The sequence below is a fragment of the Lissotriton vulgaris genome, chromosome 4_1 (genome assembly GCF_964263255.1).
Source record: "Lissotriton vulgaris chromosome 4_1, aLisVul1.2, whole genome shotgun sequence".
Taxonomy (NCBI): Eukaryota; Metazoa; Chordata; class Amphibia; order Caudata; family Salamandridae; genus Lissotriton; species Lissotriton vulgaris.
The window spans coordinates 682,974,630-682,997,119 of NC_141691.1; the positions used below are offsets into that span (position 1 = coordinate 682,974,630).

Here is a 22,490-nt window from a genome sequence, read left to right on the forward strand (position 1 = left end):
CTTGTATAAATGCTACACCCTTTGAACTTTAATTTGCCTTCAAAGTATCCCAACATGGTAATATCAAAAGTACCAAAAGCTTTCAGATTAACATACGTACCCAATCTTTTTTAATGTTATTTCATACACAATAGTAATCAGGGAATCTGAATCTGCCATTATCTCGAGCACAACCGCCCCCCCCAACCCCCCAATGCACACTTTCTCAATGGTGCTTTAAAAACTGCAACAATCATGTTCACAGCAAAAGATGCATATGGATCATATTTCCCAAATTGTTTCCTACACCACTTATTTTGCTTACACTCACACCAGCACCAGACTTCAGGCTGCTACTTACAATCTGGAAATGTCAAAATTTGTTGCACTTGTTACACCTTCTCCTTGTTGCAGGGCAATCAGCACTATTTCCAAGATGAAACTTGGAACCACATCTATAAGAACTAGGCTTAGTCCCCTTGACCTCACCTGACTTAAATGCTTTTTTCGATAATTGAACAACACACACAAACAGGAGCGTTATTGGCATTCACCACATCAGTAGATAATGCTTTAGATGATTTAATGGATCTTTCAATCCCTTTGGCAATGTCTATAACCTCATCTCATCAAGAGTGGGATTCCCAAACGCAAATAACCTCTCATGAATTGTTTCTGATTCACAGTTAAAAGCAATTTGGTTCCTGATGGAAGTATTCACACCAGCCCCAAATTCGAAATTGGCAGCAAGTACCCTCAACGCAGCAACATCCTCTTCAACTGACTCTCCCCCAAATTGCTAACTTTTCAAAAAACTTTGCTGCTCAATCATTACATTCGATTCACCTACAAATTCCTTTTTAAGTCTCGTCACTGCCTCCTTGAATACATCCCAACTGTCTCCTTCTCCACCTGGTGGTTGTACTGGTTGTAAATTTTCAAAAATGTCAATTGCTGTAGTCCGCAAAAAACTGAATAACAATATTATTTTCCTTTCTGGTTTAAATTCAGCTCCATCAATTGCAACAATATAATTTTAAAAAGTCTTGAACCATTTCTTCCAAATAAGCAGAGGTTTCCCAGGTAGCAGCAAAAAAACAGATAGCTAATTAAGCGTGTGAGCTAGGCATGTTAATGCAAACCATAAGTAATTTACAATCATTATGAAATATTGAACCTCAAAATAATTTCCCAAAAAGGTATGCATATCCCCGAAATATACTCCACAGATATGCGGCTCTAAACCATTGCCAGTTCCAGAAAAGTAGAAATCACTGGCAATCTGATCCGGTGTTAAAATTCTGTGTGCGTCACAGTATTCGAAAAGGAATCAGATAAGCAGTTGCACCGTAACAGCATGAAGTGGAAATTACGATAACCACTTAGTAAATTCAAGATGGCCATCACGTCCAACAACTACATGATGACGTCTATCCTTCCACTACATTAGCCGTTCTAGACATAATTCAATATAGCCAGCCAATCCAACTCCTATATGATGACGATTCCTCACATTAATCTCTGCCGCAGCTCTGCACGCACTTCATGCAGTGAAGATCCAAGTGCAACAAAGCCATGCGCCGATTTAGTTAGAAGTCTCACTCTGAAGGCCTACCCACAAGCATTCCACATGCAGGATTCATTGGTTTATGTACACTGTGCAAGCACACAATGTGATTCAAAATAACACAGAGTCTTATTTATGAAAACTGTTGCATTGTTGTGTGAAAACAGCGATGCAACATTTTTCACTGCACAATCCTTGTGACATGATTGATGCATAATATTTACTCTATGTTTCATCATGTCATAAGGAAAGTCAGATTCTTCAGTATTACTGACGCATTTGTCGGAGCAAAACTGACTAATTCCTGGATCTGAGTCAGAAGTGTGACTCAACTCCAGCAATACAGGGGAGGGCTATGAATATAGCACTGCATCAGTCTTAAGCCTGCTGTGAGGAAGGCATATGATATTGATGCAATGGCATCCTAGAAGTGGCGCACTGAAATCTCCTAGATTTCAAAAGACCACTTCAGTGAGGCTTTTTGCAGGGGAACACCCGCCCTGCATACATTATACTTGGCGCAGTGGCTCAGGGATTTGCAAAGTGGTGCATCTGCTTAGATGCGTCACTTTGTAAGTATGGCGCAATGTGGTGCATTTTTTATGCCACCTGTGCTATCAAGACAGTTGCTCTGAGTGTAACTATTGTAAGGATCAGAGCTGTGAGTAAGTATCAGTTTTATTTTAGCCTAGAGTTTTGAGCACAGGACTTATGATGATCAATGAAAATCATCCTGACTAACTAAATATAGACACTGTCGAGGCCAGGGGTCACCTGGTCTATAAGATGCTCAACCCTCGTCCCTAAGGTTTCAAGAGCTCAAAAATCAAGATACAATGTACTCCTAATGTTTAAAAAAAAGTGATAATAGATCCAAAATAGAATCAACATCAAACTGTGTGACTTTCAATATTATATTTAAACCACTTCAGTTCATTTTTTCTCAAAAATTTGAAACACATGAAAACAAAATGTGTTTATGTACAGTTATACTGTCACGATGTGTCTTAAACAACAAGCAATCGCAAATTAAGATGTTGGTAAAAGATTTACAAACTCAAAAACACCCAATGCATTTAGGGTCTGCTTAGACCCTTCTTCAGGGGTAACAAACAATCATATTATTTTCAAACTGTTAACACAGTAGACAAAATCCCGTTAGACGTTCATCCAGGTTGTATTATGTGTGGTCCGTTTCCGCTGGCACTGTAAATAATATGTCCCAAATAAAATATATGAGAGAACATAATGATTTGTGGGTTGCTATTTACATATATTCAGAATCAATTGGGGTGGTTTGCACATGCGAGGTAACCATGTGATCAGAGGTCAAACTATCACCATAACAAAGTGTGATGAAACCCGAGATTAAATGAAGCGGGAAGATTCCCTACTCACATTGGTTTCAAAGAACCGCACCCGGTTGCCTGGTTTGTATTCAAGGTTTGATTCTTCCTGCCAATATCATGAGTATATAGTTCAGTTACGTACATAGCTCTGTACTGCCCGAGTGTATGAGTGATAAACATATACCTTGATAGTTGATGCCAAGGCGTATCGAAGATAGTGTAGTGCTCTCAGGAATTGCGTGTAGTATGCAACACAGAAAGGGTGGCAGGTACTATTGCTGCACTAACCGACAGTTATTACAACCGTTTTTTGGTTTACGCTATTATTTCTACTTATGTCCACCTCCTAAGACCAGCCACCAGAAATGGCCTTAACATATAAACTTGTTTAACACAACAGTGGAGAGGCAAAGCGTATCAGTATTACTTTATGGCTTCAAATGCCATGCATTTAAATCAACATAGATGACAGAGGTAATGGTTGTCCAGACGGTGACGTGATTTTCAAATGCCTTTAATGTGTTCATAAAATCCACAGCAAAAATCCACAGCCTACGCGTTTTGCCCAAACACGGGCTTCTTTAGGGCTTAGTATCATATCCTGGTACTATACTGTTTTCAAGACTGACTTGGTCCAAATGTGGCTCCCATAAATGGCGGTTGTATCCCACTGGTATTTATTAAAGGTACATTCTTGTGATCCCTTGTATGCTGCCAAACTCCTTAATTCAAAGGATGGGAGAAGAACATCAAGCTTGGCCGTATCACTATCACGTGCCAATTAAGGCATAGTATAATGTCTCCTATGTCGGAGCCCGTCCCTTTCAAATTCGTTCCGGAAGCGTGGGGAACGAATTTGAAAGGGACGGGCTCCGACATAGGAGACATTATACTATGCCTTAATTGGCACCTGATAGTGATACGGCCAAGCTTGATGTTCTTCTCCCATCCTTTGAATTAAGGAGTTTGGCAGCATACAAGGGATCACAAGAATGTACCTTTAATAAATACCAGTGGGATACAACTGCCATTTATGGGAGCCACATTTGGACCAAGTCAGTCTTGAAAACAGTATAGTACCAGGATATGATACTAAGCCCTGAAGAAGCCCGTGTTTGGGCGAAACGCGTAGGCTGTGGATTTTTGCTGTGGATTTTATGAACACATTAAAGGCCTTTGAAAATCACGTCACCGTCTGGACAACCATTACCTCTGTCATCTATGTTGATTTAAATGCATGGCATTAGAAGCCATAAGTAATACTGATACGCTTTGCCTCTCCACTGTTGTGTTAAACAAATTGCGTGTAGTATGTATCGGTCCGATGGTGTCCCCACGAATTTTAAAGCAGCCGCGTGATTTGTCTAAAAAGTATTGGAAAGCCCAGATTACAAAACGCCTTCCAAAAGAAGCATGTATTAGACGCGAACTAGAAATCCCGAAGTAAACCATTCCGTGTTTACCTGCATCTGTGAAAGTACCGTTCAGTAGACGCCATCCATCTCATCCGCACACTATTGCTCCGCCCAAACGTTATCGATGGTCCCGCCTCCGATGTTGTGAGTTAAAAGTGATTCCTTCCCCAAATCAATTGGGGTTTGAAAAAAACTTTGGAGTGTAGCTTTATTAATGTGACGTTACATCACCAATACTATGAATTTACGTGTATCATATTAACATTATGTAAAACATGCACGCAATGTGTTTAGAAGAGCCAAATGATAGAAAGTGAACATTATGCGCATGAGCTTTAAACAAGCTTTATTGGAGAAAGATGATGTTTACCGAAGGAATATATTCTGTATTAAAAGCATATGTGTGGATAAATGTATCATACCCCGGTGTTATGAAGAGTACCTATGTACGATGGAGACCCTAAGCTACAACCAATTCCACTCTTAGATGACTATGCTTAAACCGGTGTTGTATATTATAATCATATAAAACCGTTATGTACCCCTGACAGGGGATCCAACTCATGTGCAAAACCCCTTACAAAGGATAATTCTCATCATAAAATATAACCCACAAGTATCAATATAAACATGAAAACGATCTACTGATAATCCAATTGAAGGGAACAATGTATAAAAGAGCTATAATCATTTAAACAAAGCATAACATTTCGTACTGATCATTGAGACACCCAGGATTCATTGTGTCCAGATTTTTTATCCAAGTGGTTTCCCTCCTAGAAATCATTGTATGTGTGGCCCTGACCCAATGTGCGGCCAGGCTGGATGTCAAATGCTTATTACGAATGGAACTTTTATGCTCAATGATGAGAGTTTTTATTTTGCGGGATGTCCTTCCAACATATACTAACCCGCAGGGTCATCGAATTGCATATATGACACTCGCAGTGTTACAGTTGGATGTGTGTTTCAAGGAAATCATTCAACCCGTTTTGGGATGTGCAAATAGGTTACCCGTGATGAGATTGCTGCATTGCCCACAATTCCAACATTTTTGCATACTTTCAAAGACTTTGTGTTTAGAAACTGGTTTCTTCTTCAATTATTCTCTTATGTTTTTAGCGAATAAAGGTAATCCCTCAAAAAGACCAGCGAAGTCTGGTTCTTGTAGGATGATATCCCATCTGTTGCAAAAAATAATCCTAATTCTTGCGGCTTGTGTGGATTGCTTTAAAACAAAAACTATTCGTTTGTATGGTGGTTTCTCCACTTTTTGAAGTAATGTCAATCTTGTTTCAGTGGCAACCTTTTGTCTTGCGGTATCCAGAATAGCTTCCGGATATCCTCGTGATTTGTATCGAACTAATTGTTGTTCAATTAGTTCAGTGCTTCTACTTGGATCAGATGTGAGTTGCTTGATACGTGTCATTTAAGAACTGGCAAATGATCCTTCAAGGATCTGGTATGTGCACTTGAATAATGCAGTGCATTATTCACATCAGTAGGCTTCCGATAAACAGTGGTCTCAAAGCCATCCACTGTTTTATATATTTCAATGTCAAATAATTGGATTTTATCCAGGGCTATTCTATGGGTGAATTGAATCCGGGGATTCTTTGCATTCAGTTCCAGAATACTCCTTGTTAATGTCTCCATGTCACCTTTCCACAGTAATAGAATGTCATCAATAAACCTCACTAATAAAATGATGTTGTTCTGCCAAATGGGGTCATTGAGGATATGTGTGTCCTCAAACTGTGCCATGAATGTATTGGCATATGAGGGAGCACCGGTAAACCCCATGGATGTCCCGGTGCGTTGAAGGTAGAATTGATCCTGCCACTGAAAGTAACTATGGTACAAGGAGAAATGGAGTAGTTCCAACAGGAACACACCCATGTCCTTGTCCATGTCAGATTGTAATAGACGCCACCCTACTGCTTCGAGCCCCTCATCATGTGCAATGGACGTATATAACGCCACTACATCAATGGTACAAAAAATAGTAGAATGAGTAATCAGATGTTGTATGCTTTCCAACTTGTGTAAACAGTCAGTTGTGTCCTTGAGATAGGTGTGCCACTGCTGTACCAACGGTTGCAAGTGAAAATCTATGAACCGACGAGTCGGTACATGGATAAACCCACATCCTGCCACGATGGGCGACATGGTGGGTTGCTGGCGTGTTTATGAAATTTTGGCAGCATATAAATATGCGGAATCTCTGGATTAGAAGTCAATAGGTATTTTATTGTGTTAGAATCAATCACTCCTGCCTCTTCTGCTTTATTGACCAAAGTCTCCAAGGTTTTGTAAATATAGACCCCATATGTTGTGCAGTATTTTCTGTTGCAACAATGTTCATAGGGGCTCATTACTACTGTATTCAAGGAGGATATCATTTCCCCTGGCATCGTATTTAAGTCAGGTGCTACTCATGCTGTTGCTTAATGTGTCAAAGATAAAAACACTTTGACTGCCACCAGGGCTGTCTTTAGTGCTGGTGGGACCCAGAGCGACAATCATTTTTGGTGCTGCTACTCCGCATGACCGCCTCCTTGGATTCTCTTACTATCTCAAGGTAAAGTGCTCCTCATCTCTCCAATCATAAGTTATTACTAAACACAACGTTCCCCATCTCCCATCCCCTCCACCCCCCCCACAAGGCAGCACCTCTCGGCACCTATCTCACTGCCCTAAATCCGGTCCTGGTTGCAACACAATTTACTTTCCAGGGATCAATCTAGTAACAAATAGCCTGATGCAGAGAGGGCCTCTGCAATCATGGCGCAGGCGTCGCAGTAGTGGGGGTGTCTCCGCACTTGGAAGGGAATCTCTGCAATGAGAATCCTAATTACAGAGATTATGCCCCGATTGAAGAGACTCCCCCACGACTGCAGGGCCTTCGCCACCAATGCAGCGGCCCTTTGTGAATCAGGCCGATTATGTTTCTAATGGGAATACCAAAGGTTTTCAGCATCTGAGGGATAATAAACTAGGTTGGTTGGAAAGTATTAATTTTAGGTGAATTTACAAGGTTGACATCAGATCTGCCTTTAAATAAGACCGTGCCTGGACTGTCCCCCAAAATAAGGGTAGGAAGAGGCAGCGACATTCAGGGAGGGTGACCCTACACAGTACATGGAGGGGGTTCCTCATGCTCCGGACCCAGTCAGGAGAACTCAGGCCAGGGGCCAGCTGCCAGTGCATAGTGCTGGTGTGAAGGTTTGGCCCTGGTGCAAGCCTCCCCCCAACACCACTGGGACTGTGGAGGCTATTGCTATGTCACTGGGAAGAGGGTGTTCGGAGTTTGTTTCTAGTGATTCGTTATCCGCACAAATAAATATTTTCTGTGGAGAAATATGATCATAGCATCTGGTTTTACATTGCATTATTACCATTCCTATACCACACTGCATCAATACATTCAGAAATATTCATATCATAATGTCATGAAAAGCCCTGCATTACTCTCAGTTTCCTAATTTCGCTTCTGCTTGGAGGGTTTACCTTATTTCCTACTTTTGGCTGTAAATTGCAATCAATGTGCATGTCTTAATGTGCAATTGTCAGACAAGATTTCCTGCACACAGCCTTTCACAGTCAGCTCCTCTTAAACACTCTACAGAAGAAAGAACATAAATTGAACTTTTAATATGATCCGATATACCCTTCAATAACATCCAGTATCCATCAAATAAACTGTTTTGTCATTTTATTGCAGGTCTTATCACCGATTACAGGGTACGTATTGTGTTGTGAACAAAGTGCATATGTGTAAGTTATATTAACAATTTTCAAGTGCGTGCCCTGGTTGTCACATCAAAATAATTTCCCATCAACCAATCAAAAGTGTTTTTTTTATGTCTAAGTGTTAAATGGATCTTGTATGTAGACCAGAGTAATAGATAACTGTCTGTATGATGCGTTTGTATGACTGTTTAGTGGGAACAAATAATGTATGCATGAGGTGGGGGTGGTATTTGCACTTGATTTACTGGGTGTGTTATTAACATCCATACAAGTTAGCATAGGTAGTTGCTATCAGGGGCAATCTGATGATAGCTAACTGTGCTAGCATTTGCCATTCAACTTCCAATCGGAGTTACATTTAGACAGAGGCCATTTTGAGAGGTCTAATTTACCTGGTTAACCTGTTTCTGCTAATTATTAAAAGTTTGACATTTAATTACTTGTCAGTTGGCTAGGAGATGGAGTGTATTTTCGAAGGTCAATATTGTTTAGAAAAGTGTAAATGGCAGAAAGCGAAACTGCAAAGACCATCATATTTGTTCCTTGCAAAATATCGAATAATAGAGCTTTATAGCATGTTTTTGTGGTTGTAAAGTCCTTAAAACCATACACACTTAAAAGATACTTTATTGCAAATTGGAACACCGATACAGAGGGCCAACGAAATGCACATCCTCACTTGCTCCGTCCTCTCAACGCCTCTCTCTGAAAGTTCTGCTCCAATTCGAAAGCGAACCTCCAGTGCAGGCGCCAAAGAACACAGTTAATGATGACAGTTACACTAGGCACAATACTGAAATATAAATATACCCAACAGTAGGCTTTGAATGATGTGCAATGCCATCTCACTGAGTAATTGACCAGAGAATCATACGAGGACCAGGAATGGAGGAGAGACCATTGAAAGGCCAACAGAGTTCAAGGCAATAGAGCTAAATCGCCCTTACGCCCTTTAAGGGTAGACTATCTATCAATCAATCAATCAATCAGTGACACTTATAAAGCGCGCTACATACCCGTAGGGTCTCAAGGCGCTGGGGGGGGGGGGGGGGGGGAGCCGCTACTGCTCGAACAGCCAGGTCTTCAGCTTCTTCCTGAAGGAGAGGTGGTCTTGGGTCAGGCGCAGGTCGGTCGGGAGGGAGTTCCAGGTCTTGGCGGCCAGGTAGGAGAAGGACCTTCCTCCTGTAGTCGCTCTTCGGATGCGGGGGACGGCGGCGAGGGCGTGGTTGGCTGATCGGAGGTGGCGTTTGGGAGCGTAGAAGTTGACTCGGCTGTTGAGGTAGCTCGGGCCTTGGTCGTGTAGGGCTTTGTGTGCGTGGGTGAGGAGGCGGAAGGTGATTCTTTTGTTGACGGGGAGCCAGTGAAGGTCTCTCAGATGTCCGGAGATGTGGCTGGTTCGTGGGATGTCGAGGATGAGTCTGGCTGAGGCGTTCTGGATCCGCTGGAGTCTCTTCTGGAGCTTGGCGGTGGTACCGGCGTAGAGGGCGTTGCCGTAGTCCAGTCGGCTGGTGACGAGGGCCTGGGTGACGGTCTTCCTGGTCTCGGTGGGGATCCACCAGAAGATCTTCCGTAGCATGCGTAGGATGTTGAAGCATGCCGAGGAGACGTTGTTGACTTGCCTGGTCATGGAGAGGGAGGAGTCCAGGATGAAGCCCAGGTTGCGTGCATGGTCTGTCGGTTTGGGTGCGGTGCCCAGGGCGGGAGGCCACCAGGAGTCGTCCCAGGCGGAGGGAGAGGAGCCCAGGATGAGGACCTCCGTCTTGTCCGAGTTCAGTTTCAGGCGGCTGGTCGTCATCCACTCGGCTACCTCTTTCATCCCTTCGTGCAGGTTGGCTCTGGCGGCGGCGGGGTCGTTGGTCAGGGAGAGGATCAGCTGGGTGTCGTCGGCGTAGGAGATTATGCTGAGGTTGTGTTTGCGTACGATGGCCGCGAGGGGGCTCATGTAGACGTTGAAGAGGGTGGGGCTCAGAGATGATCCTTGGGGGACGCCGTTTTGAAAATAAAACAGGGAGAAAAAAAGGAACCATTACAATTTTGGAGCAGATGGCACACACCCCCTATTATTCTGCTCACACAGACTTTTGTCGCCAATTGAGTTCCAAGCATTTCAATGTTTTAATAAAACATTATAGCCCACTGCTGAGGGCTGAACCAGTCACTAAATACCACAACCAAGAGTCACAGGTGATAAAAACCTAGGACATGAAAGACGTCCTTTACGACTGATGTAGCCTGAGGCTGTCCATTTATAATGATATTTAAACATTACTTTCATTGTGAGCAGGATTTTTATTCTTTTGCAATTTTATGTAGAGCATACTTGGCTCAAGGGCTTAAGAGCATTTTACATGAATACCAGATTACAGTACACATTTGTAAGCACAGGAAGATTGTTAGAAATGGGGGTCTCTAGCTGGCAATGGTTTGCACCTTCGTCCAAGTAGGGACCCTTGCTTCTAGTCAGGGTAAGAGAGTTACACCCTTAGACAAACCCTGCTCACCTCCTTGGTAGGTTGGTATGAAAAGTCAGGCTATTCTCAGAGGAAGTGTGTAAAGCATGTGTGCACACATACAGTAACACAGTGAAAACAGTCAAAATAGACACCACACCAGTTTAGAAAAATAGGAAATCTTTATCTAAGCCAAACAAGACGAAAACAACAAAAATTCACCATACATATGTCAAGATATAAACAAAAATAGGTTGTTCACAAAAATAAAGTTGTCCGATGACAATCCCAAAGTACGACTCCAACCTCATGGTGCGCAGGCCGAGCACTATGTTGCACGGACCCCAGGAACAGTACTTTGGCAAACGATGAAAACAAAGAAGATGCCCGTCATCATGGAGAAGATGCGTCGTTGGAGCTGGCCAGCATCAGTTCCTTATGACCACAGGGGAGTAGACGCGTTGGTTCCTTATGACCCCAGGGGAGGTGAGGCATCTGTTCCTTACTGTTACCGGGTAGGTTACGTCATGATTTAGGCAAAAGGTCCAGAGCACACAATATGTATCTACAGATTGGTTTGTATTAGAGTAGTGTTAGTAGGGATAGACCGGACAAAGCGTATAGTTTTCAAAGGTTTTATTCACCAACAGTGTTCCCCACCTGGGAATCACTGCAAATATCAATCAAGCCGACACATGTTTCATCACAACATGTGGCTGAGACTCTTCAGGGCTGATATAAATAATCAAAGGGCGGGGTCGGTGAACTGGTGATAATTCCAACCCGGTCCTAATCGGGTGGTTTTAAATTTTGAACAGGCGGCACTAGTCGGGTTGCTCGGCAACCGTTTGACATCGACGCCAGTACTCAGGCTCAACACGGCCTCCGCTCCCCAGAATTTGTAGATTGAACAGAATCTCTACCTACAGTTTGGCATCGGCAACCCGACTAGTGCCGCCTGTTCAAAATTTAAAACCACCCGATTAGGACCGGGTTGGAATTATCACCGGTTCACCGACCCCGCCCTTTGATTATTTATATCAGCCCTGAAGAGTCACAGCCACATGTTGTGACAAAACACGTGTCGGCTTGATTGATATTTGCAGTGATTCCCAGGTGGGGAACACTGTTGGTGAATAAAACCTTTGAAAACTATACGCTTTGTCCGGTCTATCCCTACTAACACTACTCTAAGACAAACCAATCTATAGATACATATTGTGTGCTCTGGACCTTTTGCCTAATTCACCGAAAAGGAGGTCTCTGTCCTTCTTTCTTTACAGAGGTTAAGGTTTTTCCTCTGGCCAAGAAGCACCTACCAGAATATCCTTTTAACAAATCCATTGACCACTATCCTACCGTAACTAGTTGTGCGCCAATTTTCTGAACACTCAAAAACCGACTCACAGACTTCTCACTAAGGTTACGTCATGATGGCAGTGAGGTGTCTGTTCCTTACAACATTGTGGGGTTGATGGATTAGTTCTTGAGATCGCCCATGTAAGGTATCAGCTTTGCAAGGATGAGGCACCACTGTCTGAAAAGTCTGGGCTGCGGTATGAGTCAGGGTGATGTATCATGAACGTTACGAGCAGTGCCCTCGGCTCTGGTGTAGGCAACGGCCTTGATGATGGTGTTAGAGGCGATACAGTGGAGCGTCAGCGGGGCTGCGGTACAAGTCGGTACGGTGCTTCTCGCACTTCACGAGCAGTGCCCAACTCTTCGTTGCAGGTCGCAGCATCAGTGTCGCTTTTTCTCTCTGTGGCAGCTGTAACAGAGGTTTCAGGTGCAGGAGGACAGAGGGAGTAAAGTTGTTGTGTCAGTGGCTGTCTATAGTGAATGGACATCCCCAGCTCCTGTCAGTCCAATTTCAGACAGAAGTACACAGCATGCCTAAGCAAGAAAATGCCTACTTTCTAAAAGTTGCTTTTCAAAACCACAATTTAAAAACCATCTTTACTAAAAGTGGGTTATTAAATTTGGAGTTTAGGGAACCTAAACTCCAGCATTCTATCTTGTCCCCATGGGAAGTTATACATTGTAAGCTGTTACAAAATATACCCCATGCTATCCTATGGGACAGATACAATTTCAATAGTGTAAAACGAGGTACACAGTATGTCACACACCCAGTACGTGTCCTACCTTACAGATATACTGCATCTTGCCAATGAGATTACCCAAGACCTACCTTAGGGGTAAATCACATGTAAGAAAAGGGAAGGTTAGGGCCAGGCAAGTGGGCACACTAGGCAGGTCAACATGCCATCAAAAACTGCACATAGACACTGCAGTGGCACGTCCGAGACACCTTTGAAAGGCTGCCTGTGTGTGTGTGGCACAATAAGTTCTGCAGGCCCACTAGCAGCATTTGATTTACAGGCCCTGGGTTAAACAGTGCATCGTAATAGGGTCGTAGCAGTAAATCAAGTAGGCCAAAAATGAACAACACTAATTCATAAACAGAATTTATACAGGGAGCACTTACACTTTGGCACTGATCAGCAATGGCAAAGTGCCCAAAGCATCTAGACCAGCAAAAAAGAAATTCAGCATACAGCAAAAATACAGGTGGTTTAATAAAGATTTAAATGATTGGCCCAGGATCACAGGATTTTGAGCAGAAGCAGGGTCCCAAACGTTGTTCCCTAGTTCCAAAGTCAGTAGATCCATCCATTAGGCCTCATCTCCTCCCGTAGTTAAAGAGGAAATAACAAAACGGAAGCATTGGAAAGCTGAAACAGCAATTTTCTGCCTTCTGCCACTCCATTGCCTTCATGGAGCGCCCAATATATCAACGTTCTAACTGAATTCTAATTGTATTTTCAAAGGAATTGTCTCCAGGTTAGAATATCTGTTGTTCCCCCAATAGAAGGTGAGATTGTGGTATCTCCTTTTGTTTGCCCAATAGAAGGCAAGATTGTGGTATCACCTGTTCTCCCAATAGAAGGGAGATAGTGGTATCTCATGCAGATTAGGGAGTCAGCATATGTGGTGCAGCTTGCCAAGTTACGTTCTTTGGTTCTTCCCTGCCTGCTGCCATGTCCTGCCGTTCACTGTTGCTGATCTGTTGAACTTTGTGAACATGTAGGAGAAAAGTTCGGAAAAGCAAATACAAGTGAGGAAAATAGTGCTGAAGGAAAACTCCTTTCTAGTGATGTCATATAGCAAGTGTTGGCTGGCTTGTACTCCGGGTAGTAGGGCAGGGGGGCCAAAAATGAAAAAAACAAAATAGACTTACCTAACTTGCAGTGCAACTTCCTGCTCCCTCTGGTGTCTTCTCGAAGCTCCAGATGCAGGAAACTGTACTACGCATTAATGGCGCCCGTCTCACAGCATGAGAGCAGTGGCAGGATTAGATAGAGCAGACTCTCTGAGCTCTGCTAAGAACACTGGAGGGCCTGTGCCTTCTCTAACCCAGATGTATAAGACAGCTATGTTAAAGAAGTTTAAAATGCTCTTATCTGGCCATCCTAAGAAGGCTGGCCAAAGAGACATTCACATTTGGTCCTGTGGATCCTCAATAATAATTACCTAGCTCAGTCCTAGTAGTGTGAAACAGAGCAGTCAGGGTTTACTAGGTGAGCATGTATTAAGCATTTTAATGCACCAACATGGACGATAAAGTTATTGACATGGCTTGAAAGAAATTCAACACCAATTTATAAAAATAGAACAGAGTTTTATATAAATTAAGACATCAAAATGATCACAATCGGAGGAGTATAACTGTAGTTATGGATTTTACAAGGTAAAATAAATCAGTGCAAATCACTACTTCACAACTTTAACGTTGCAGTCAAAAGAGAAAATCACCAGTGACAATCAGTCATTTGCAGGTCAAGTCCAATGAAAACCACTGGAGGGTAAGATGATGCGGGTAGCAGGACCAAGCCACAACAGTCAGTTGAATTTTACCTGGCTTGTTGGGCCCATGAGCAGAGTTGTACTGGCCGTCCCGGGTGCTGAAGTGTGAGCCACGGTTTTGCTGGATTTACCACTTAGATTGTGCTGGTGCCGAAATGGATCCAAAAACTCAATAACGGTGTCACTGAAGTGATGAGTTGAAGATGCTGTGAGGTTCCCTCGAGGCACAATGTCAAAAAAAGGTAGTGGTAGCCGGACTGACCACCAACAAGTCTTGGCAGTCGCAAGCTCAGTCTTTCGGTTATTTTGATGTATTGGAGTCAGGGGGAATATGGTAGCCACCTGAAACTTGCTAGAGGTCAGGACTATGTTCCCCACAATGCACAAGACCATTTAATTCCCACAATGCACTAGACTATTTACTTGTGGGTGATCCCTTGGCGGCCCCAATGGCCACCGATTCTTTGGTTCCATTAGTGTGCTTTACCTGGGTGCTGCAGGGGTTAAGTACCTCTAGTCCATAGGAGTTCTGGGGTTGCCTTTGGCTCTCAGAGGGGTTCCTCTTTCCTGGGGAACCAGTCTTTGGCCGAGATGAATTGCATCCATGCAGTTGCAGGGTGGTTGCCACAGGCTAAGAGTATTGTGCCTGTGCTTTGTGCAGGTCCTGAAGTTGCAGATTTGGATCTCTTCTTTGTCCTTTGTTTTTACATGCAGTTCAGATCTGAGGATCTAGTGTCAGGGGTGCCCCTTTAATCCTAGATTAAGTGGTGTTAAGGTTGTGGGTGCAAGTAGCTAATGGACTACAAGCCCCAGAGACTAATTTGCCCCTAATTCGGGAGGGAGGGGCACCTTTGCAACCCAGAACCCTCTAGAATGCCACTTTTAAAAATGGCAGAAACGATCCTTAGGTGTAAAAATCAGGTAGCCCACCCTAGGTTGTGGTTAACCTCTGTGGATGTGTACCTCTTGACTACCTAATGTTTGCACCTGCCCTGGAGGAAATGTGCCTGGGGCAGGAGGGTGGCTCTTTTCTCCTTTGGGGCAGCCTGGATGCGTATCAGAGGCAGTGTAAGCTTTGAAGCTCAATCCCTTGATGTGCCATTTCAGTAGCCATCCTGTCAGGAAGGGAAGTGTCCCTGCTTCCTATTTAGGCCTTTGTTTCTGACTTCTGGGAATGTTCACACCTCCTAGCTTGGGGTTAAGTTCTGTCTTAGTGGCAGCAGCTGCAGGCTGTCAGCCAGGGCTCAGGAAAGACTGGGGCAATCAGGTGTGCAACCACTAAGGTTGCCACCTGGGGGCATGCCACATTAAATCTGACTCTTTGAAGAAGTCATATTTGATGAGACAAGTTGTTTGATACCAAACATGACACTTTTCAGTGGGATCAAAATAGAGCTGGCAACCTCATGTTAACCTATGGCCCCTGGACACTTTTAGTAGCCCTTAACAGAAAGAGGCTACTATAGAAACATATAAGCTTGAACTTATATGTTCACACCTTACATATAATGCACCCTGCCTCCTGTGCTCAGAAGGCCTACCTTAGGGGTGACTGACATATATTACAAATAATGCTGTGACCTTGCCACTCATGGTGCGGCACAGTCGAGTTATGAGCAGTTTGCGCTGCTGCTTCAGTTTTAAATTGCAAGACTACTGTCATCTGTTTTCTTGGGTCACTCAGGGTGGCACAATCAATGCTTCAAGCCCAGGTGAACACTTTAACTGTCATGCCCTGGGTACCCCTGGTTCCCCTTACCAGGGACTTATAAGGCGGTTAACGTCCTTGCCAATTGGGCTTGCCAATTCACATACATCATAATAAGGGAGAGAACACGGAGGCCTGGTTAGCAGGCTACTGGGCACTTTCAGTCATAATCATCAGCATTGAGGGAACAAAGTGTGGGGCTGAACTTACTAAAAGGGGTAATTTCCTACACTAGTCAATATGCAAACTAAAGGTGCCGAAAAATAGGTTTTGAGAATAAGAAAGTTCCCTATGGTGTCCATAATTAAATGGGTCCTACACCTTGCGGATACAGTACAAATTATGAGAATAAATTAATGGTAGGATATTTTGAAAAAGCTCTGGGCCGGAGATCGGCATGAGCGAAGATAATAATTTATTGTTACGTTTTTTGTAAAAAAATTATTTTGGTATTAATGTTGGAGGTTTTATCTTTGGAGTCATAAAATTGGACATCTGTTGCTGGCATTATGTTGCAAAAGCTCTTGACCCATTATATTTGGGAAATTTGAGATACATCTCAGATTTCCTTTCTCTTCTCATTTTTTCAAAGCAGAGGAGACCTTGAAATACCCACCTCCACAGCTGTCCCTCACAGTAAAACTTCCCATTTTATTTCCACTCACTCTCCAGCTATTCCTACACTTGCTGCAACCCCATCCTTATCACTATCCCAAACCCTATTTTATACCCCATCATTAACCCTTTACTTACCCCTTACTCTAACTTTTACCCTTACAAGAAACCTAACGATTCAACTAACCCTTAATATAGCACTTACCCAAACCCTAAATGTAACCCAAAGCACATCGCCATCTTTAACCATAATCCCAGAAGTAACACCGTACCAAACACTTCCACTTACCTGTACCAGTTTACAAGGTTTTTGTCTTCTGTTTTTTCCAAGTCCTAATTTTGTCCCCATATTTTTAACTTCTGAGATTTATGTCCAGAATCAAAGAAACATGCCCAAGACAATATCCACTTCTTATAGCAGCCATAGAATAGGCAGCCGGACCATGAGGAGAAGGCCCAACACCAAGGTTCCTTCTCATGCATGTACCCATCAGAAAGTCTCAGTAGGCAATCTGTGTAGCCCTTGGACTATCAGGCACGTGTCAATCTGGCTGGATTGATGGATGGGTTGGCGGTCTACGAGTTATATCACTGCACAGTGGCAGGGTCCTCATAGTACCTTGAGAAGGTATTATCCCTTTCTGCATACTTACTAGTAGTGTACTAGCCAAGTGGTAGCGAGCCAGGCCAGTGGAAAACATCCAGCACAACTTTCTTTCTCCTTGGATGCACCTCAGAAACCCAGGGTACCTGCAGAGTCTTACAGCAGGCTTCTTTGTGCACTGTCATCCTCAGAGTGACATTCAGGGTGACATAGCCAATCCCTGAAAGTAAGCAGAGCTCCATCCAGTAGATATTATAGCAACCCTAGAAAGCAATACATAATACATTCATATCTATTGCTCTGATGTCGTTTCACACACTGTGGCTCCGGTATACAGTCAAAATATTGAGTTTTCATTATCGACTTGCATTAATGTCGATTAACAAATATAGAATGGACACAATATCGACTGTCCAGAATATAGACTACAAAAATATCGAATAGGATAGCATTAATATCGAATTAAAAAATATTGAATGGACATAATATCGAATGGACAGAATATAGACTACAAAAATATAGAATGGACAGAATATAGACTACAAAAATATAGAATGGACAGATTATAGACTACAAAAATATCGAATTTGAGGTAAGTAAGTTAAAATCAATTTTTAAAGTGTTCTTTATGTTAGTATATGTTTGAAAAGTGTATATTTATTTTATTATTTATATTAATCAATTATTTTTATGGTATTTAATTTTTGCGTAATATAATTCTGTAGCGGGTTGTGGGTTTATAGGGGAATAGGGTGGGAAGTAATTTAATTATAATTAATTAAATATGTTAATTTATTTATTGGTATTTATTTTGAATTAATTGTTAGTTAATTATTAATTGGTAATTAATTAAAATATAATTGGGAATTATTTTTAATTAATTGATTAATTGATAATTATGTTAATTTAAGTAATTTATTTTCTGTAGCGGGTTGTGGGTTTATAGGGGAATAGGGTGGGAAGTAATTTATTTATAATTATTTAAATATGTTAATTTATTTATTGGTATTTATTTTGAATTAATTATTAATTAAATATTTGGTAATTAATTAAAATATAATTGGTAATTAATTAAAATTAATAGATTCATTGATAAATATGTTAATTTTAGTAATTTATTTTCAGTAGCGGGTTGTGGGTTTATAGGGGAATAGGGTGGGAAGTTATTTAATTATAAATATTTAAATATGTTAATGTATTTATTTGTATTTATTGTGAAATAATTGTTAATTAATTATTAATTGGTAATTAATTAAAATATAATGGGTAATTAATTGTAATTAATTTATTATTTGATAAATATGTTAATGTTATTACTTTAGTTTCTGTAGTGGGTGTGGGTTTATTGGGGAATAGGGTAGGGAGTAATTTAATTGGAAGTAATTCTATTTTAATTTTATTTTTTTATCACATTTTTAATTATTTTCTAATTGTTAATTATTTATTGTTAATTGGTAAATAATTTGTATTAGTAGGTAAATATTTTTATTAATTAATTTTTATTTGAATTTTTAATTGATTAATTAATATATTATATAAACGTGTTAAGTATTTTAATTAATTTGTAATTGGTATTACTATTTATTTTATTTTTAATTATATATGAAGTATTTACTTTCCCTACTGTTGCACTCACTGGAGTGGTAATAGTAAATATTACCCTTTCCGCTATCCTGCGGTAAAAATATTGTAATTATTTTATTAATATTACGTTTATATATATATATATATATATATATATATATATATATATATATGTATTAACAAATCAATTTGTATGTTTTTTTTTACTTACAATATTTTTTCATTAATTTAAAGCATTTAAAAAAATTCGATATTTTGACTAACTATATTTTTTACATCAATATTTTTGATGCAATATTTTTGTACTTACCTGTTTGGAGATAGGAGGTCGATATTTTGGCATTCTATATTTTTACCTCGATATTTTTGTAGGTCGATATTTTGGCATTCTATATTATGTCAGTGATCCGCGCCTTCTTTGCCTGCTAAACGTACTCAAAGACTAGTCAAACATCTGGGAAATTGGATACATGTGACCTGGAATTACCAGTTCTATCAATTTTTCCTCATTACATTACTCATGGGAACGTTGGGGCTGTTCAGGTTTGGATATATACCCATAATCTGCGGCCTGGGCTTTTTGCCATCTGAAGTATGGGTGACTGTTTCCAGGAGCCACAATGTTACCACACAGTGTAAAATGTGGTAGGCAAGTACACTTGGGAAGCTGCCATCTTCTTATGAGATAACAGCCAAAGGTATAAAACTCCTTACTGGATGAAGGCTTCAATTGATAAAAGAAAAACAAGAACCTGGAGTCCAATAGTGGAATTCTTCAGGAAAAAGAATCCAGATCATCAAGAGGAGGGAGCAAGGAAATAATCTAAGGAACACAGCTTTGCTGCAATGCCCCCCCCCCCCAGCCAGACTGAACTCTTTATATAAAAAAGGAAGAGGAAAATAAAACAACATCAAAACACCACATGGCAGGAAACATAAAGAATTGTGAAAATCAGACATATACAAGAAAGAAACTGCCATGAGGGAAAAGAAGATAATGGAAACCTGAAGTGGACTAGGTGCTTTAAAATCACATGTAAATCCTCAGGCAGCTGGCATGCCATTTTGTAGGAGCACGAAGCAACAGCTACTAGCCTTGGAGAACGTGGAATGCAGTCCCAGGTGAGTGAAAAACAGCTTGGCAGTGCAGACTTTATGCAGTGTCTTCTGAGCCCCAGGAACGATGGAACCATGCAAGATTGTACGGGCCACAGAGACATTGCAACTGCATATTCCTTCCCAGGTTTGTAAGGGTAGGCAGAAAAAGGTAACAGACCCATCTGAGGCTATGGACAGGAGAGGCAAAAGCGCAAGAACGCTCACTAGCAAAAATGCCTCTTCAGTGAACAAAAGACTGCGACTGAACACTGGTAATCAAAGATCTTGCTAATTTAATATTCCGGTTCTCCATTCATCATAACAGTCAGGGGAGAAGAAAGCAGACAAAAACGATGAGTTACAAAAAGCTGTGACCGGGAAATATGAAAGGCAGGGCCAATCTTGTAATAGAAAACAAAGCCTAAAAGTAACAGGATTGATTTGTTTTTGGTTATTCCAAAGGGACCAAAACATTGGGGACAAAACTGGACTTCAACGTTCGAATGGGCAAGCACCTGGAAGCACCTGGAAAGACAGCCAAACCTTCTCTCCCACCTTACATTTTGGGGCTGGTTTTCTTAATTTATCAGTTATAGCTTTCATAACAGTTTTGGAATCTTGTAAATTCTGGCAATTATTTTTATCGATTGGATTGGGGATGGTAACCAGAGAACAGGGCTTGATGATTATCCAGGGTAGAGCAAATTTAGCACCAGCACCCTATGAAAGTGGAATATATTAGCTGGAAATTTCATTGATATCATGGTGGCAGATGGAAGCCTCCAGAACAAGGAAAATTAGCCATTTAAGAAAAGAGTTCTATTGTGGCCTTGATTACAAGGTTTTGTGCTGAAAGGGATAAGTCACCGATAAAGTGAGTGGAAAGTGTGTGCAATGAATGAAGTGGGACAGGCAAAGTCTAGAGAGAGAAAACCAAAAGTCTTATCGTGGACTGCCTGACACATTCCCAGAAACTCGTTTTAAAGGACTTTATTTTATTAAAAAAGAGATTTGTTTTAGAGGATAAAAACACCACATAAACTCTTAATGGAGTGCCAATAAAACTGAAGCCAAAATACATCAAATGCCTCATTAAAGTTTTGAGTGGAGTACTGACCTTCATAGAAATAACAATGAATTCTAAAAGCTTTCCTGTAAATATACAACAGTAATCAATTGTCTACCATTTTAAGCATTTGTTTGTATTATGACATCTACCAAATGTTGATTCAGCAATTCAGGTGGTGAAATTTACAATTGCAATATGTTTTTCTTTCTGCCTCCAAAAAAGTTATTGGAGATGGTTGCCTTTGATTTAATCACATCTCCTAACTATGCCAACGTGCTTGGAATATCCTAGCTGCAATGACAAATCCCCTACATCAGTTTGGAGATGGGTTGCCTCTCTTTCCTCTGAGTTCTGTAGAGACAATTGTTTCATGAGCGTGTGCTATTGGGCCCCTGTGACACAAGAACTTTCTGAAGTTCAGTCTAATTCCACTACAGTCCAGACTTTGCCCATTCCTATGGCTTATCATGATTTTCTTGATGACTCCCAGAAGCCTACTTCTGTGTGTCTCTCTCTCCTCGTAGGATTTTGGACTTGGCCATTCAGACCATACCTGGAGCCTTAATTCCATATGGCAGGATATATTTTCTTTCCCAGCTTGAGAAACTGATTCTGCAGGAATATCTGGATAAAAATCTACAGAATGGCCAGATTGTCTGGTCAACATCCCCTAATGGAGAGCTTTTCTTCTTTGTCCTAAAGACGTTTTTAGTGCTAAGACCGTGTATTGAATACAATGGATAGAATAGGGTCACCATTAAGGAGCATTACCCACTTTCACTCATCAAAGACATTCGATCAGTGTGCAAAATATTTCACAGAGTTACATTTTAAATATATCTGAAAGACATTGTTAAACAGTTTAACCAACAAAGCCAAAAATAACAACGTTAACATGGTGTTCAACTACAATCACCTTTTAAAGTGCAACCAATATGTTAGAACATATAAAACTAGAAGGTTCAACTTTGTAACACTCATGAGTACTGTTTGAAAGTACTCTTTTTCAAAATGTGAGCATTTCGGTTATTTGACCAGCAAATCTAATTTAGAAAAATAATTGTAAACTTTTTATGAGTCCAACAGTATAATTCCAATAACAAACGAGACTCCTTCATGTGAACTAGTTACGCGACCCCCCCAGCCATCTGCAACAATTTCGGAATAAAAATTTGAATATTTTATTGGAACTTGGCCTGCTGACAGTTTGCTGAAGAAATGCAATAATAAATTGTTGATATGGACATTACTATAAGATGTTCCTTTGCATTTTTGTGATTTGATTTTGAGGATCGTGGCCAGGAGCGGTGGGCTACGGAGAGTTGAGCATCTTTTTTGGAAACTTTGACGAAAAGTACCGAACAGTGACTATAGTGCACCCTTTTTATTGTCCTCACCGCCTTGCTTTTGGTACTAAGTATAATACAATAGC

At 41.1% G+C, this 22,490-nt stretch overlaps 2 protein-coding genes across 3 annotated transcripts in view; both read left to right on the plus strand.

Moving 5' to 3' along the window:
• The window catches only part of LOC147722438 (aromatic-L-amino-acid decarboxylase-like), a 1,636,613-nt gene that overhangs the window by 1,532,882 nt on the left and 81,241 nt on the right, over positions 1-22,490 (plus strand). The gene's annotated exons all lie outside the window — the stretch shown is intronic.
• LOC147722439 (aromatic-L-amino-acid decarboxylase-like) overlaps positions 1-22,490 on the plus strand; it is a 712,354-nt gene that overhangs the window by 608,595 nt on the left and 81,269 nt on the right. For both annotated transcript variants that reach the window (XM_086964959.1, XM_086964960.1), the window contains one exon: positions 8,035-8,054. In XM_086964959.1, the coding sequence (XP_086821085.1) occupies positions 8,035-8,054 (20 nt within the window). The remainder of the gene's footprint in view (positions 1-8,034; positions 8,055-22,490) is intronic.